The sequence below is a fragment of the Melanerpes formicivorus genome, unplaced genomic scaffold (assembly GCF_026170545.1).
Source record: "Melanerpes formicivorus ecotype bairdi unplaced genomic scaffold, bMelFor1.0.p_v2 SCAF_1, whole genome shotgun sequence".
Lineage (NCBI taxonomy): Eukaryota > Metazoa > Chordata > Aves > Piciformes > Picidae > Melanerpes > Melanerpes formicivorus.
In genome coordinates, this window is record NW_027142353.1 from 56,383,583 (window position 1) to 56,402,654 (window position 19,072).

Below are 19,072 nucleotides of genomic sequence, written 5' to 3' on the forward strand. Positions count from 1 at the left end.
GCTGGACAGATGGGCAGAATCCAGCGGCATGAGATTTAACACATCCAAGTGCTGGGTTCTGCACATTGGCCACAACAACCCCATGCAGTGCTACAGGCTGGGGTCAGAGTGGCTGGAGAGCCGCCAGGTAGGGAGGGACCTGGCTGAACATGAGCCTGCAGTGTGCCCAGGCAGCCAAGAGGGCCAATGGCATCCTGGCCTTCATCAGGAACAGTGTGGCCAGCCGGAGCAGGGAGGTCATTCTGCCCCTGTACACTGCACTGGTTAGGCCGCACCTCGAGTACTGTGTCCAGTTCTGGGCCCCTCAGTTTAGGAAGGATGTTGACTTGCTGGAACGAGTCCAGAGAAAGGCAACAAATTTGGTGAGGGATTTTGGAACACAAGTCCTATGAAGAGAGGCTGAGGGAGCTGGGGTTGGTTAGCCTGGAGGAGACTCAGGGGTGACCTTCTTGCTCTCTACAACTACCTGAAGGGAGGTTGTAGCCAGGTGGGGGTTGGTCTCTTCTCCCAGGCAGCCAGCACCAGAACAAGAGGACACAGTCTTAAGCTGCAGCAGGGGAGGTTTAGGCTGGATGTCAGGAGGAAGCTCTACACAGAGAGAGTGATTGCCCATTGGAATGGGCTGCCCAGGGAGGTGGTGGAGTCACCATCACTGGAGGCATTCAGGAGAAGACTTGACAGGGTGCTTGGTTGCATGGTTTAGTTGATTAGGTGGTGTTGGATGATAGGTTGGATGCGATGATCTTGAAGGTCTCTTCCAACCTGGTTTATTCTATTCTAAGGCAAATAGGTATAAGTTCATGATGTTGCTCATACATATTTACAGTCAGGATGGGCATTTAGTGCATGAATAACTTCTGGGATGTGCTTTTTTTCCCTCTCAGGCACCACCTTCCATGGTCAATAATGAACAACGCCAACACGCTGAGCACATATTCTTATCATTTAGAAAATCGAAATCACCATTCGCTGTTTGCAAACACATTTTGGGTAAGTTCTAATAAATGAAGTTAAGCATGTGCCTGCTTTTATAACTGGAACTGTGCTGTTCTTCTGCAGCTGGGGATATGGACACTGATGGAGGGTGAAGCCTATTGCTGCCCTTTTTGGGTTTGTTTCTGGCAGCTTTACACTACTCAGTGTATCTAAGCTTCTAAACTGATTTAGTGCTTCATATTTCCTCTGTGACATGATGATTGTAGTACTGTCTCATCTATGGAGCTTGTGGATCTGCCTGTAGAGTTGATTGCTTGGCTTGATGCTTCCCCTCAAATCAACCAACAGTGCAATTTTAAACACTTTTGCCAGATTTTGCATTGCTGTTGAAATTTCTGTGGTGAGCATTTATTTCAGGTTGAATGTCCCAGTAAGTTACTGCTAACAGCCCAACTTTTATGTTAGGGGGAAAACAAATGTAGTTACAAATGCTTGTGTCCACCTGGTAGAAGCAATAGAGTTTTGATTTGAAGTTTTGTGGGGTTATGCCTGTGGAGAAAGGAAAGAGAGAGGTAGGTATCACCTTTTGTCAGACGTCTCTTGGGCTGTGATGGAAATGCTGTGGTTGTCACAAGTGGTTAAATCTGTTTTTACAGGCACTTTAGAGACTTTATTAGAGTTTGGCAGCTCAATAATCTGAAAATGGCAGGAGCAGTAAGCATGCAATATTCCTGCTGAGCACCATGGTACTGACCAGGTGTACATGTTTGGGTGAGGTGAGGGGAAAGTTTCAGTAAAGGCTGATTCTGAAACCTAGAGAGGAAAAGCTGGAAGTTTGTGGAAAATACCACATGAAAAAAAAACCCACCAGAAAAAGCAACTTTACCTTCAAAGAATTTGCCACAATGAGTACAGACATATTAGACTTACATCTAAAATATGATTATTTTCATACTTAATTTGTTCCCCAGTAAGTTTTTTTTAACAGTTAATTAGATTTAACTCCATTTACTGGATTAGAGACTTATCATTCCTGAACAGTATCAATATTTCAGGCTTCCCACTGTGTTCTTAAATTATACTGTGATATATAGAGAAGGGTATAGTTCCTTTCCTACACACTCCCTAACCAGAATTATTTTCTACAAATGAGTTTTTGTTTTATTATTGTAGTTGTACTTCATCTGGCCCTGAAGACAGAAGTCACACTTTCTGGTTTATGGGTCAGCAGAATGGATGTTTATTATTTCAACTTTTACCACACTGATTTTTGAGAGCATCTTTCAGTAATTTCCTTTGTAGACCATTTTGCTCTTTTACAAGTGATATCTTAGTCACCAATCAGAAATAATGAAAATTCATTAAATCCCTGCATCTTCTCTTCAGGGATGGGAATTCAATTTAACATCAATAATGAGCTATCACTGCAGATGTTTTCCTGTTTCTTTTTTCCTTTGTTTTTTTTTCTTCTGAGCTGTAGCTGGTTGGAAGGAATTGGATCCTGTTTTAAAACACCTTTTGGTTGCCCAGACATATTATTTAAACAGTTCCTATGCTACCACCATTGAGAAATCAGTGTATTTCCTCACAGGGCAGGTTTTTCCTGGCAGTGTAGGCAGTTGTGATGCTGAAACCTGGAACTGAGAAGCTTTTTCTCAAATTTGTGCTGCTTAAGTGTTTGTGCAGTCTGGACAAAAAGAACAGCTAGTTAAGACTTGGGAGTTGAGAGGGGAGAGGTGGGGATTATGAAATAAAGAACCAGGGAAGGGAGACAAGCTGTTCATGATGAAGAGTTGAAGTGTACTGAAGGGATATGTGCAGGTAAGGATGGGCAGGAGCCAGAGGATCAGAGTAGGTGGCTTTAAAGAGAAACAGTACAAAATGTTCAAGATAGGAATTTGAATGGAAAGAGATTACAAGAGGATGTTAATAGCATTCATGGAAAGAAGAGAGTATGAATGATAGAGGGAGAGCAATGGAGATGATAAGCCTAATGAAAAGTGAAACAGCCACTACCATGCAGTTTCTTTTAAAACCAGGAGTTGAACCTGGAAGCATGAAACTCTATGTTCTTCTGCTATAAGCTTATAGATGGCTTGATGGCCGCACTCAAAGAGTGGCTGTCAATGGCTCCATGTCCCAGTGGAGGCCAGTGACAAGTGGAGTCCCTCAGGGATCAGTCCTGGGACCTGTCTTATTCAACATCTTTGTGGGGGACATGGACAGTGGCATTGAGTGCACCCTCAGCAAGTTTGCTGATGACACCAAGCTGTGTGGTGCAGCAGACACGCTGGAGGGAAGGGAGGCCATCCAGAGGGACCTTGACAGGCTGGAGAGGTGGGCACAGGCCAACCTCATGAAGTTCAATAAGAGCAAGTGCAGGGTCCTGCATCTGGGTCGAGGCAATCCCAGGCACAAATACAGGCTGGGCAGTGACTGGCTGGAGGGTAGCCCTGAGGAGAGAGACTTGGGGGTGCTGGTGGACAAAAAGCTCAACATGAGCTCTCAGTGTGCACTTGCAGCCCGCAAAGCCAATCAGATCCTGGGCTGCATCAGGAGAAGTGTGGCTAGCAGGTCGAGGGAGGTGATCCTCCCCCTCTACTCAGCCCTGGTGAGACCCCACCTGGAGTACTGTGTCCAGTTCTGGAGCCCCTATTACAAGAGGGATGTGGAGGTGCTGGAACGTGTCCAGAGAAGGGCCACGAGGATGATCAGAGGGCTGGAGCACCTCTCCTATGAGGACAGACTGAGGGAGTTGGGGCTGTTCAGTCTGCAGAAGAGAAGGCTCCAAGGAGACCTAATTGTGGCCTTCCAGTATCTGAAGGGGGCCTACAGGAAGGCTGGGGAAGGACTTCTCAGGATCTCAGGTAGTGATAGGACTAGGGGGAATGGAATGAAGGTGGAGGTGGGGAGATTCAGGCTGGATGTGAGGAGGAGGTTCTTCACCATGAGAGTGGTGAAACCCTGGAATGGGTTGTCCAGGGAGGTGGTCGAGGCCCCGTCCCTGGGGGTGTTTAAGAGCAGGCTGGATGAGGCTCTGTCCAGCCTGATCTAGTGTGGGGTGTCCCTGCCCATGGCAGGGGGGTTGGAACTAGATGATCCTTGTGGTCCCTTCCAACCCTGAATGAAACTATGAAACTATGAAACTATGTTTAAACATACTGGCAGAACTTGTCCTGACTTTCTTTAGTAACTTCATGTAGAGGATAGTGGTGCTCAGACTAGTTATAAACTTACACTGCATGCTGGACATCTGTGCTGTTAATGATTGCAGTTGTGCAACTGTGGTACTTAACACAAAGGAGGAATTCCACTCTTCTTTTTAAATAGCATTCTCTTTTTGTGTGAGCTTTGTACAGTTTGAAAAGCCAAAGCCCAAGAAGTTAATAAATGTCAGAATTGCAGTTCCCATGCAAGTGTAATTTGGCTTGGTTTTATGTATGTGTTTGACATACATGTTAATCTTTTAAGTGGTTACTTAGCTTTCCAAATTAAGCTAAGTAGATTTAAAGGTGATTTATTTTGATTTAACCATGTTTACCTGTGTAGGGTTTAGATTTGGGGCCTGATTAAATTGCTTAAAAACATTTTAGCAAATTGTCTTCTATCTTGGGTACAGAACTTGTGTATAAAGGAAATGTATATTAAAAATTCTCTGTAGATAATCACAGGAAGGAAGTTTGATTTGTAATCATTTAAAGTCCCTCATTTCACCACCAAGATTTTTCCAAACAAATGCAGTTTTTCTAGTCTTGGCTGGTCACCCACCACACAAACTCTGCTTCCTCTTCAGGGATTTTGTTTCACCATTTCCTATTTTATGCTTTTGCCTTGCTGTGGCTGCACCCTTTTTGAATGTTCTTTCTGTGTTTTCTATAGAGGTCAGGAAGTTTTGAAACTGGCTGCAGAGATACTAACTGCTATTTCTAGATTAAAATTTTTAAAAATAGAGGAATCAAAAAAAAAAAAACCCAACCACCCCAAAAAAGTTTCTGTAGCTTTGTATAGTCATACAAATTAAATTAACTTTCTGGAGTTTCTCTTTAATCATAGTTTCTCATAACTTGGTGGTGGTGGTGTTTGTTTTTTTTAGTACTTGTGTATACAAAGCCATCAGCTTATAAGGTCTAAGGACTTCTGCACTGTCACTGAAAGTTTTATTTTGATTACCTCAAGATAAATGCAGAAGCTTGAACATGATATAGAAAACTTCTATTGCAGCAGTCTGTAAAGAAAATTTCCTTTTGATAATTAAACACAAATGCTGGCTTTAGGTGCAAGCGGACTTAACTTCTCATCATTCATAAAGCACATGCAATTTCATGCACTGTTGGTTCCAAAGGCAAGCACTCAAATGGCAAAGGAGTCTTCAGTTCTGGCATCATATCTTAATGTAGTGGGACCAAATTCATCATCTTTTTTATGTCATTCTTGCAGTTGTGTTAACATTCTTCTTCCTGGTCTTTGGCCCAGTCGCCTTGCACAGCCAACTCCTCTTTCCCCGAGTCACTGACTCAATTAATATTGGACAATTTGATAATTGGGTTATTGATTGCTTTTCCTCCCATTTGAATTGTCTGTTTTCATAGCAGCAAAGTTCCATTTAGTAATAATAGTTATTTCCATTAATTGTTTTTTTAATACCTACCAGCTAAGTATGTGTGTCTTCTGATACTCAGGTTGCCTTTGTTTTTTTCCTCACAGAAACTAGTAAAGTGGATTATGTCCTTTTTCAAGCTGCTACAGCAATAATGGAAGCAGTTGTAAGAGAATGGATTCTCTTGGAAAAAAATAGCATTGAGTCACTGAGAACATTCCTTCTAACCTATGTCTTACAAAGGCCTAAGTAAGTATATAAAAAAATATCCCCAAACAGGCGGTATTTAGCATGAACTCTGGGTTATCATTTTGCTTCCCACAGGAAAAGAGACCATTTCAACAGTAATTCAACTGTAATTTATCTTCCATTCTTACACTTAGTTGGCCTCTGTAGCTAACAGCTTTCCCTTACGAATTTACATAAAACATTTGTAAGATAAGTGCATTTCAAATTTTATTGAGCATTGATACTCCGCATTATTTGCAAGCATGTTTTTGCACTGTTGTTTACAGCCTTCAAAAGTACGTTCGGGAGCAGATTCTGTTAGCCGTAGCGGTGATAGTGAAACGGGGATCATTAGACAAGTCAATCGACTGCAAAAGCATCTTTCATGAAGTCAGCCAGTTGATCAGCAGTGGTAACCCCACTGTGGTAAGTATTTTAGTCTCTTCTTCAGAATTTAAGCAACCTGTATGAGCAGCATAGGTTGCATACTTAGTGACTACAAAATCTTCTATACTTCTCTAAGAATGAAAATTGATAATTAAGTCAGTAGCTATTCGTGTAATCACTGATCATTTACCAAGCATTTCTGAATGTTTTGGGACAAGGAGTAGTCTGTGTAGTTACTTGGTATCCAATTACACCATATTTTTTAGAGAATGTGTTTCTCTGAATATTTGCTGTAAGTGCCATGGGTCTTGACTGTTTGGGGCTTTTTTGTTTTCCTTGGGTTTCTTTACTAAACCAGAACGATCTAAAGTGGATTTTCCATTAGCTGACAGGTTCATTACACACTGTTCCCCTCCCATCTGTGCAGTGCTGCACCCTCCTGTGGCTCAGCTGTTGGAATAGGCTACTGAGCAAGAGGCAGAGACCTCTGCTGTTCTCTGGGGGACGGGTAGATGGAGAGAAAGGGGTGCGAGGAAGTAAAACGTGGAATGGAAATACAAAACTTACTCCAGAGTTAATGTCATACTACTAGGGGTAAGTGTTACCTTCCACACTGAGCTCAAAGTGGAAACAAGGTGTCCAATATCTATCTATGCATTTAGTGAAATTCCATTTGCTATGCCAGGAGATAAGTTTAGAATAGGTCATAATAGAGGCATGTAACCAGAGATTAAAGAGAGGTGATTTTTCTCCAACCAAATGAAAACCGAAGAGTATGTAGATTTCATGCTGGAACTTTGACTGAAGTTTTACTCAAACAAAAAATCTTGAGGGAACTAGCTCTTAACACTGCTGAGCAGCAGTTGTACTAGATGTGTGGCAAGTATTTAACTCTGAAAATTCCATCAAAGTGTACTAGAAGTAATGCAGCTCATATCATGGTCCTAAAAATAGAATGTCACCTCTGAGCACAGGGTACAGAAATTTGTTACACTTGTTACATGTGAATTTCACAATCATTTATCTTAAGCAGAATATTTTAGTACTTTGGTTGTGTGTAATTTGGTTAGAAATGGGCTCTTCTTTAGAACAATGATGAGTTCATGGTTTTTTTTCTAGGAAACAGCCTTGTTATTAAAATGGAGTTACAGCTGAGGTTTTCAAATTGTATGCATGCCAGGGTGTACGCTCATCTGGATGCTGGCAGAGAAGTCCTCTTTGAATAACTCTTCAGCAGTATTCTGTGCATGCACTAACGTACAGACACACTACACTGACCACAGCATAGAATCATAGAATTGTCAGGGTTGGAAGGGAGCTCAAGGATCATCTAGTTCTAACCCCCCTGCTGTGGGCAGGGACATCTCACACTAGATCAGGTTGCTCAGAGCCCCTCCAGCCTAGCCATAAAATCTTCCAGGGATGGGGCTTCTACCACCTCCCTGGGCAATCTGCTCCAGTGTCTCACCACCCTTACAGTGAGGAACTTCTTCCTGACATCCAATCTGAATCTACCCATTTCTAGTTTTGCTTCATTCCCCCTAGTCCTGTCACTACCCGACATCCTAAAAAGTTCCTCACCAGCACTCCTGTAGGCCCCCTTAAGATACTGGAAGGCCACAATAAAGTCTCCCCACAGAGCTTTCTTCTCTCCAGACTCTCTTAGTCTGTCTCCATAGGAGAGGTGCTTCAGCCCTCTGATCATCCTCGTGGCCCTTCTTTGGACACGTCCCAGCATGTCCAGCTAAGTCTGCCTGCTCTAAGTAGATCATCCTGGGCTTGCTGCAGAAACATCTCAGAGGAGCTCTGGCTAGGTGAAAAGGCAGTATTTTCACTCTGCTTTCCTCCACATTCCACTCAATGCCACCATACAAAGATGAAGTTTAGCTCAGTTTTTAATTTCCCTTTATCCACCTCTCTTCATAAGTACTGCTTTCTCCATAGGTTCTCAAAAGTATTTGTGCTCAAGTTTTAAGGAATGCATTGAAAATGTCTTGAGTATGTCACCATGTTTTCTATTCTAGTATGCTAATATGCTGTTGGAATATCTCTTCTGTAAGGTGCAGTATACCTTTGGCAAGGGGGGTATAAACACATGTTCCCATATATATATATGAATATATATAAATGCTTATGTAACCTTCTGAGATTTTGCTGGCATCCACAATAATCAGCAGTAATAAAATTGTGTGTTAGCCCAGTACCTGCCACAAGTGAGCTCTGAGTGGTTCCAGGGCATGCCTGTTGTATAAATATGTAATAACTTTGAAAGATTGTGTGAAATAACTCGAAGAATTAATTATCCACTTAATTTTTCAAACACAGGAAGGTGGAGGTTTTATTTTGTGTCCCTGTAACATTCAGCCATCCCTGTCAGGCCACGTAGAACCACAATGGTGCAGCTGCCTTGCTGCTCTATGGAGTGTCAGCTAAGGGTGTTTCAGGGTATAGTGTGAATCTGAGGGAGTGGTACTGCTTTCAAGATCCAAGATGCACTGTCAGGACAGTGCCATGCAGTGTCACAGGTGTTTCTGTACCTCACTCAAGACATAAAAACAGGCCTTCATCCAAGTCAAGGAGGAGGTTAAGATATGAGTGTTGGGAGAGATCAGCAGATGTTTTCCAACCCCCTGTGCCTCTGACTCATTCCACTTTTTAACACATCTTTTCTGTGATGTGCACTCTTGCCTCCAGACTCGTACACCAAGTTTCAGAAGCCTGGTACCTTTGTGACTCCTAATGCTCTGTCAAGTCTCTTGCTCATTTTCTGTATCCTCAGATTTCTGCTCCATGTTTCTTCTGACCTACTTGTCACCCATTTGTGTACTACCTGAGGTTCACTCCAGCAGCTGAGAAATAACATTTGGAGGCAGCAGAAAAATCACTCAAACATGTCTCTTAGCTGTTGGTAATGGCTTTCTACAGCAGTTTGTAATTGAGAGAAAGTTGGTTTGTTTGGTTGGGTTTTCTTTAAAGGCAGAAAGGTCTCTTGCTTCCTGCTTGCTTTCTCCTCTCTCCTGGCTCTGAACCTTCTTGGCCCTTCTTTGCTACAAGAGCAAAGCAGGAATGTAATCTTTTCCATTCCATGGAGTCCCTCCACCCAGTTCCTGCTGGACGTCTGTACTAGTTTTGTGTTTGTTATGCACTCCTGCTCCATGAAATCTTGGAGACTTTTCACTAACACTTTGTGAGGATCAAGTTCTGGTGTAATAAGGACAGCAGCAAATATAGGTAGACTGTGTCTTTTACATGTGTCCTTTTGCAGGATTTGATGTGCTTATCAACTTAATTTCTTCAGTGTTAGTTAAAAATGTCTTTAGAAATGGATGTATTTTGAGGATGGAAGTTGAAGGTGTGTTGAGTAATGTTATGGCAAACTGACTTAGGAGCAAGACTGATGGGTGAACTCTTGAGAATATAAAAATTAAAGGGATGTTGGAAGGAAGAGAAGGAGAGGAAGAAAGCAGGTAGGAAATGAAGAAAGATGGCTTTAGTATTGAGTAACTGGAACGCAGGGTACATGTTAGGGAAATAACACCACTAAGGAGAGGGAAGAACATATGGTTAGAGGCAGAGTTTGAACCCCAGACTATTGGATCTTGCTGCTGGTTTTCATGCAAGAAACCTGAGTTGGGAAAGCAAGCTGTAGAGGGTCTTGCTACTTGCTAATTTATAAACGAATTTAGGTGTAATCCCCAGAGAGAACAAGGATTGGCTGTGGAGTTCCTGGTTCTGTTTTTTGTGGCTCATCCTGTATCGTTGACACAAGCCATCCTCTTGCTCGTGGAGGAGAGTCTGTAATCTCTTTTCAATAGCAATTTTCAAGATCTCTTTTCAAAATCTGCATCTCTGGGGGACAGAGCTTCTGGCAGTGAATGCATGATCATGGGCTAATCTTAAATGTTAAATGCGTGTTTTCTATCACTGATTTCAAGGTTTTGGAGAATTGTTTGTGCCAACTTGTTCTCAACTACAAATGCCTTCAATTTCTTGGCCTTTTGTATTAAAATACTCAGCTTTTGCATAGTTGAAGGATTCAGTTTGTCCTTCATCTCTGCCAGAAGGACAGGAATTTTGGCAGCAAAGGTGACATGATTCCCGGGAGGAGGAACTGGTCTCCACATGAACATAATCAGATAGACTTTGTTTAAAGCTGGACTAGAATGTGGGTCACACCTCAATTTCTTTCAGAATATGGGTGGGCAGAGCGGTCCAACTGCTGTAAATCTGACCCTGGAAGTAACAGAAGCCATGTTTTTTAAGATCCACAATTCATACAGTAGAAAGTATTGTAATATAAAGCTCTATACCTGAAGGCTACATTTTTCTGTACGTGCAAGAAGGCTTGTCAAGACTTACTGGAAGAACTCTGGGTTCCTAAAATCTTGTTTCTCTCTTCATTTGTACTTCTGTTGTTCTGTTTCCCAGTGTTCATGGTTGAACTAGAGAGGAGATCTAAATGTCACAGACTACCTAGAACTGCTGAGGACTGTGCTATGAATGGATTTTGTGTGAACAGTGGGAAGTACTAATAAGCAGAAATCTAGGCATTAGTCTTCAGGGAAATCAATTTATCAATAATAACAGCTGCATAGATTGTTAGACTCTTTTGGTACTTATGGTTCTTATTTCTATTCTTTAAGAGGAATTTTACTTCTGAATCTTGGTCTAGCTTTCCTGCCTTGTGATAGGAGTTGGAGAGGCTCTCATGACTTACATTTTTGCTAAAAGCATATGTATTATTTCCTTCCCTTTCTACCCTCAGCTGTATCTTCTGGTCTAATAAAATTATTACCTTGTCCTATGAAACTTACTGCTCTTGAGACATGTCAGTATAAAAACCAGATGTTAAATTAGGATATTTAAATGATTTTCTTCATGCTGACAAGTGCTCTCTAAAGGCCTAAGTTAGTGTGTTAAAAGTTGGTTGGGGAATTTTAGGGATGCAGAAACTACTCCAAATATGAGGCTAGAACTTGGAAAGTAAAAGTAAAAAAAGTTTAAGCTGTAAGCATTTATTTTAGTAGTTGCACTAACCAGGATATCTTTTAAAGTTCTACAGTTTTTGTTTTGACTGAAAGTCTATTTCACTGGAGATCCAGTACAGTGAGACTTCAACTTAGTTGCTTAATAAGTTCAGTATTAGAAATTGATGGCACCCAGTATTTACAATATTTGAGTTTGCAATAGAGCTACAATGTCAAAGGCAAGTCTGGAAAGTGAGGAGATGTCATCCAGAAGAGAGATGTGTGTCCCCTGTTCTATATATGGCATCCAGGAGTCTTTGTTTCTTCAATTCTGCCATCTCATGAGATGTGCAGGTGTGGAGGCCCTCACCTGTAGACATCAGAGACTCACTGGGAAGGAGGAAAATTTGCCTTTCCATGTGTTACACCTATGTGACACGCAAACAAGATGGAGGGGAAAAAGCCTCTTTGCTGCTCCTACCTGTTCAGTCTTTAGTCTCTCCTCCTCTCAGAGGTACTGCCCTTCTGAGTATATACGTTCAGTAATATACTCAGTCTGTGTTAGGAGTCTACCAATCAGACTTCCCCCTCCTAACTTCTCTTTTATTTTTCTTTAAGCAGATCTGCTGTGGAGCACAGCCATGTAATGCAGCTCATTTGGTGTATCTGACAGTATGGCAGGCAGAGGCGGACAAGAAGGACCAGGAATGAGCACTGGGAAAAGTGGGGGGAGAAGGGACAGCTGCTCACCAAAGAGCAGTTGCCAGGATGATATATATTTAAAGCTGGGTGATACTGATGGCAAGCTGCATGGCTAGTCTTACTATTCATTATTTTAAATGTAATGAAAAGTCTTGGATTTGTTAATGAAAATACTGTTGGAGTGAAGATTCAGCTGTTGCCTTTCAGACAAGAAAGTGGAGAAGGATATGTTACCTCTGGATAAAGGATTTTTAGACATTCACTTTTTCTTTGAGATTACTTTTTTTTCCCCTGCTCCTGATTCCTACCTTATAGCTTTGCCTGTCCCTGGAGAAATGAAGAAAACCATGCTTTGCACTCTTAAGCTCCAGCAAACTCTGCCTGGACCTCTTCCATTATTAGTAGAGACTGCTACTTCCTTTCTCTCTTTGGCCAAAGACTGCATGCTTCACATGCCACAAGATCTTCCCCTGGCCCCCAGTGATTCACCGAAGAACTGATTTTTCTCTTTCTCAGTTCTACCTTGGAGGCTTCCCTTGCTTTGTTTGCCTGGTTGCCTCAAAGGAAGAGAGGCAGGGTCTTGCCCATTATGCCACTGTATGTGTGATGTGTTAACCTGGTACTGCTCATCTATTTTTGCATAGTGGCAGAGAGGGAAGAGAAGGAAAGGGGTGCAGTACTCAGATGGTCCTTTGCTGCTGACAGTCCTATTCCTATCATCCTGACCCTTCTCCACAGCTTTCTTCACGAGTTGGCTCATTTGAGAAAGAATAAAGAGATAAAATCCGGTGGGATTTTCCTGATACTTTCTTACATTTCTTCAGAATATATTCTGGTTTTCTTTGTTTGGGAAACTCTACTTCAGCTTCTGGGTTCCCTCCCTTTCATTGCTCACAAGCTGAAAAGCTGGAGTGGCCCCAGTTATTTGGTGTACATAATGGTATTTCTTTTGGCCTTATGATCGTCCTGTTAACCTTTCCATTTGGAGTTGCAGCTCACATTCTAAGGATTTAGTTTGGAAATGTTAGCAAATCCAGCTGTGCTTATTCAAGGAAGTGAGGGAAGGAATATATTACCACCTTTATAAAGGAAACTTTGACTAATTTGATAAAATTGTTTTTGACATGTTTTCGGTACAGAATTTTATCACCTAAAGTACAGTAAAATCCTATCTCTGACAGATTTACTCTTTCATTCTTCCTGCTCTTGTACAAGTTAAAATTAGCTGGGTAGGGATATTATTAAATGCTTCTTGTGGCTTCCCTTTGGTTTTAGTAACAGAGTTTACATTATAAGGGTGGAGACAAAACTCCTCTAAATGCATATTCAGGCTGGCAGTGATCTCCTGTAGCAGGGCAGATGTTATGATTTGCTCTGTTCAGGTGAGAGCTTTATTCTTTTAAATAGACTTGCAGATTTCTGTAGGTGTAAATGATACTTGCAGATGAGGGGGAGGGAGTGTGGCTTGCTAGTTTCAAGTTTTGTTCTAAAATGAATTGTCAAACCTCTGGCAAACTAGTTGTATCCTGCTCTGAATTTCAGAACAGAGGAAACGTTTTGGGTGTTGCAGTTTGTTCTACTTGGTCTGGGTTGTTGGTTTGGTTGGTTTTTTTTTTCCAGACTCAGAGCAGGTGTACCACATGTGTGTTTCTTTCCTAAGCTGTATTTGAACTGCTCTTCTTTTCAGATACTGTGTAACCTAACTACTCTCAAACGAAGCAGTTCACTTATTCCATAGGCAGTCCAGGCACAAGTGTGAAATCCCTTCAAACATTATGGCTTTAGCTTTTGTTATAGGGGACATTCCATCTGGAGGGATAAGTTGCATTTACCTTCTGCAGCTGAGTTTTATGAAGAGTGTATAAATGTTGCTTACTGTTAAAATAGTGCATGGTCTTTCTGTAGTGTCTGTGTTTTATTAGGGCAATTTGAAAAGAAACCCCCTAAAACGATGTTACTGCTGGGTATCTGATTGCCAAGTTAATCTCTTATCACAAGTCCCATTGATCTTCTGTTTGAGCAGCTGAGGGTCTATTTTATGTATAGTGATCTTTCATAAAGTTTATTCCTGGTAATAAAGCTAACTGGGGTGAGTGCCAAGCTATTCTCAGAGGCAGTCCCCTCTCAACAAGAGGAGTATTTCATTTTGTTAGATGGGGTTATTGTTTGGGTATGTACTTGTGGCAGAACTAGTGAAATTGCTAGCGAGTGAGTCAAACTAGGTTCAGAGGTGTACTTTTACTGGTATGGAGTTAATGGCATTACTGCACACTAGACATTCAGATCTGACTTTCAGTGTGATGCCCAGAGTCATGTGCATTTTCTACTTATTACTGTATGATATTACTAAATTGGATTCTTAATCTCTTCTGTGGTGGGGCAGAAGCCTTCAAAAAACCCACTGCAAAACAAAAAAGCCCCTCCACCCCAGGGCTTTACATGTATTAAATGCATTGACTTTTGTTGTGTAAAAGGAAATAACTTGACTTCACAGAGCACAACTGGATTGATTTATCTGAAATTACGTTGTTTTTTCAGATTTCTTCTTAAATCTTTCTTCTAAGAGCCTGCATTTGTGTTAAGGTACTTAGTGCCTTCATCTCAAACATACATGCAAATTTTAAAATGCACTAAAAATATTAGTGGTTAACTGTCAGTAAAGTTACTTTTCATAAAGTAAAATTTTCCTTTTGGTAAAATTTATAATGTGAGAAGAGTTCTATAGATGGCAGAGCACATGTTCTTTCAGCTAATTAGTTAATGTTCCTATGAAAATGGCCATCCTGCTGCTATGCACAACTATCTATATAAATTCCTCTACAGGCAGTCTTGGAAGCAGTGAGGGTTTTACATGCAGCTCTACACAAATGCTTGACATTGCAAGGAAAGGGTGCAGGTCTTGATCTATACCTCTGCTCTTGTCTGTAAGCTAAAACCCTGGAGGCTGGCACCTGCCTTCTAGGAAACCAGTCTCAGGCAATTTCCTCTCAGCCTGTTGCAATAAATTTTAAATTCCTCACCAGTATCTTATCTTTAGTCTTCACATGCTCTGGTGACTTGGATATAAAGGAGTACTTACAATTCCTCAAAGATGCAAGAGGTGCAGGAAGGGATGGATGTGCCTGCAGATTACCCTTGGGTTGGTGAGGGAATGGGGCAGGATTTGCAAGGTGATGGGAGTTGGTAGGATGCTGGAATTTCAGTTGAAGCAGCGTGATGGCCAAGTTTTTACTGTGAGTGAGGCTTCTAGAGGGATTAGAGTAAATCTCTAGTAATGATGTGCTTCACCTTGCATGCTCAAAGCAGGTACTGATGTCAGAGATACCTGAAACAGCTCTTGCTGAAATCAGGAGGGCAGGTCGCCACTCAAGCTGCTCTATCAGGCTCTTTGCACCACTTGGCAGATTCAGTCAGCCTGGCTGCATGCACTGCTTTTTACATCTTTGAAGAGATTTCTTTACCATCAATCATGAAATTTAACTTTCTCTTTAAATTTCTCCTTGATATCAGGAGAAAAGTATACAAAATAATCTGAACAGAGTCCTATCATGCAATAGCATATTACTAACCAAAGAGAAAGGATAAATTATTATTTACCACATAAACAAGCTGGAGAAAATACCTGTTATTTCAGCTAATATTAACTATTTGTAATCATTGTGGGGACAAACTTTTTTGGTTTGCTTTTGCCTATTGCTCTTTACCTATCATTTGAACTTCCTAATTTCTTTTCCAATAATTGGCTACCATCTGCAAGTGATGGTTAGTCTGCATCACTGCCCTTCTTGTCCAGTAGTGGTGACTTGGTGTGAAGATCTTTGCATAATGAAGCAGAAGCAGATTAGTTTTCACCAAGCTGTTGTGCTGTTGTAGTCATTAATGCCACATGGTGAGCACGGTATGTTACAGAGCATCAAACTGTCCAGACTTGTAATTTCAACTAATCATGTTCTTGCATTATGACTTCTCTGAGCTGAAAAGTATCAGTGTGTCACTAATTCCAGTATCAAATAAAAGCCTACATTTTAGAGAGCCTTGTGAGACTTTCTGTGTCTCCTGGCACGTAATAAGGTTAGGCAATGTTCTCTGACAACTCTGCTTTATTCCTTTAAAAACATGTATTCTTATCTGAAGCATTGTTCTAGCACCAAACTTCACTGTTTTGGTGGCATTTTGTGTGTGTTCTTTTGGGGTTGGGCTTTTTGTTTGTGTTTTTGGTTTTGTTTTGGTTGGTTGGTTTGTTATTGTTTTGTTTGTTGGTTTGCATTTCTTTTACCCAGATTAATCATTCTCATATGAAACTTTCAATGTTAGACTTAAAATTCTGTGTTAACCTACACTATTTTATCTCTTTAAGAATATGTATCTAGATTTTTTTTTTTTCCTCTACATTGGTAATAAAATAATGAAATGTTTGAGCTAATTAGAAATACTTCTAAGTCTAGTGTGGAACTGATAATTGTATTTTTGCTGGAGTAGTTTAAAGTGCGATGCTGGTTTTGACTGGCTAAACGCTGCTTTTATCATACATGACATGTGACTGTAGTTGAGAAACAGTTCACTTGAAATAAAGAATTATTTAAGATGGGGTAGCTTGGATTTAGCAACTGACCAGCAATATGCTGGTCTACTGTACAGCTTCGTTATGTAGTAGAAGACCCATATGTTATCACGAAGCCCACTGCGTTTGATCTGTCCAGAACTTATTTAGCAAGTAAGAATGTTAATTTAGTGTATACTGGCTAAGATAACTAGTTGTCTGTGGGGTCAAGGTACTGACTTCAGAGGCATTTCTGAACAAAGATGTTGCAGTTGGTGGGTGGATGGCACTGGTCTCAGCTGTTGTATGAGCTTGCATAAATAGTATCATCTCCACTTTAATCTTTCGGGTGTTCAGAGGTAGTGTGCATATTTCTGTTTAACCCCTGGACACTTGCTGGCATGCATGACCCTTTAGCAATTCCTATCTCTCTGTCCATCCCTGCCACCTTGGCTCCAAACAGTCTGGGAGGATAGCCAGTAATTTGGAAGTTTTTTGTTAAGAACATCTCTTTAACAAAAAGTGTCTTTTATTTAATGGGTGTAGAGTTTCTATTGTGCTCGTCACAGTCACGTATGGCATGCCTCAGGCGTGCTGCTTGCATCTCCACTCTACAATATTTACTTCCCTTTCTGTGTAATGGTCTGCTTTTAAAAAAATGTAATAAAACTGGTGCTGGTGGTTACTGGCATCAGGAAAAAATGCTTTTCAGCAAGTTTGTTTCAGAAAACAGTAGCAAAGGCTGGAGCAGTACGTTTGATGGAGGAAAGCTGTATTAGAAGTTGTGTTCTAGGATAAGCATTTGGCTTGCCTGATGTTAAATTCTGAGACCAAAGAAGGTATTTAAACTTACAGTCTTTATGGATCTGTCTCTCTAACGTGCCTTCTTCATACCAATTTTTATGTCACTTCAGAGACATTCTGATAGAGTCATTTTAAAGGTTATTTCTAAAGCTTGTGGGTGTTTCTCTTTGGTGGGAAGTATCCAAAAGCTTTCAAGCATCAGAGCTTTTTGCTTGTTCCTCTCTGTTGTTCCCCCCCCTCGCCATGGGATATGAAGGGAAAAAGCTGTAGTAGGCGGGGTATTGCAGGTGACATTTCTGACTAGCTTTTATCACTTTTGGTGATACAAATTTAATCCTGCTCAAATACCAATATGGTAAGTGTAGCAAATGCAAAGAAGGGCCAAAACAAACTTCAAAGTAACTTAACTATTAGATCAATAGCAATAGGTGGAAAATGAATCTTCCCTAAACATAACACTGGCAAAGACTTGTGCACAGGGAAAGTATAAAGCAAGGCTGGAAAACAGCAGTAAGTTTGCTTACACTTTGTAGTTGATGATCACACAGGTGATAGCCTTTATATTGCTCAAATACTTGAAGTCCTTTTGGAAGGACTGAGCATTGATGATTGCAGGGATGATTTATATAAGGATCTATGCTCCTGACAGTCTGACTTGTTTTAGTTTGTGTTAGAAGAAACTGAAGTAATAGTGATAAAAAGTGTCAAGGAAAAAAAAAAGTGAGGACATTGTAGGTGATATTATGTTATTGGATGTCTTTTAGTTATATTATTCCCCCTTATTTGGTTGTTTGTGTTGTTTTTTTATAGCAAACTTTGGCCTGTTCCATTTTAACGGCATTGTTGAGCGAGTTCTCAAGTTCAAGTAAAACCAGCAACATTGGACTAAGCATGGAGTTCCATGGTAACTGTAAACGTATTTTTCAGGTAAACCAATTCTGTATCAATATATGCTACCTGTCTTTCTAAAATTGAAATACTGGGAAGCAGTACTTTCCTTGTGCCAGGTGCATTTAGGTACAGTGTGCCTAGCAGCATTTAAGAGGAGAAATATCACATTATAAATGCAGATCCTGATTACTTCAGGAAAGTTAATGTGGGTTTTACAAAAACAAACCAAAACTTGTCTCAAAAAGGTGCAGCCTCTTTTTGTCCACTTCATGAATGTAGAGCTACAGATCTTATGTGGTTGGACTCTTTAATTCCTTGGCTACCAATTACAAACAAAACGAATACTCTGTGGAACAATGATAGTCTTAAATATAGCTTTGGTTTAAAGCCAAGGAGAGCTATGTATTTAAAAATATTATTGCAGATGGTGTAGTCTGGTTGTCTCAGATGTATTGTTTGTCCAGGCAGAAATGTTTTTGTGAAGGCATTGCTTTAAACTGACTGTTGGGGAACAACTTACCAACTTCTTTTCATGCCAAAGACCAACTCTCTCCTCTACCAGTTGTTAAAAATGTATTGTTAAGTTTTTCTTTTAATGAATAGTGTTTATGAGAGTGCTTTCTTTTCCTTCTTATTCTTTACAAACACAATCTATTGATTTTGGTAAAAGGGGAGGGTGGTTCTGACTGACAACTTCAGAATATTGTCTGTGTTTTAATGAAAAAGTGAAAACAGAAAATTATTTATTCTTTAGAAAAGTATTTGGTTTTAATCACCATTTCAATTAATAACTGAGAGGCTATTAATACATTGTATTTGTTCTGACAAATACAGGAGGATGATCTGCGGCAGATCTTCATGCTCACAGTAGAGGTACTTCAGGAATTCAGCAGACGTGAAAACCTCAATGCTCAGATGTCTTCAGTGTTTCAGCGTTATCTTGCACTAGCCAATCAAGTCTTAAGTTGGAACTTCCTTCCTCCAAATTATATCCTTTTAATGTCAGGCCCTTTATTTCAG

General features: G+C 40.7%; 1 protein-coding gene across 2 annotated transcripts in view; it reads left to right on the forward strand.

Moving 5' to 3' along the window:
* XPO4 (exportin 4) overlaps nt 1-19,072 on the forward strand; it is an 87,901-nt gene that overhangs the window by 22,824 nt on the left and 46,005 nt on the right. For both annotated transcript variants that reach the window (XR_010988029.1, XM_068144174.1), the window contains exons 2-6: nt 885-990; nt 5,641-5,782; nt 6,049-6,187; nt 17,972-18,088; nt 18,887-19,040. Coding sequence is in view for 1 of the 2 variants with exons in the window: in XM_068144174.1 (XP_068000275.1) it covers nt 885-990; nt 5,641-5,782; nt 6,049-6,187; nt 17,972-18,088; nt 18,887-19,040 (658 nt within the window). In the remaining variant the exon portion in view is untranslated. The remainder of the gene's footprint in view (nt 1-884; nt 991-5,640; nt 5,783-6,048; nt 6,188-17,971; nt 18,089-18,886; nt 19,041-19,072) is intronic.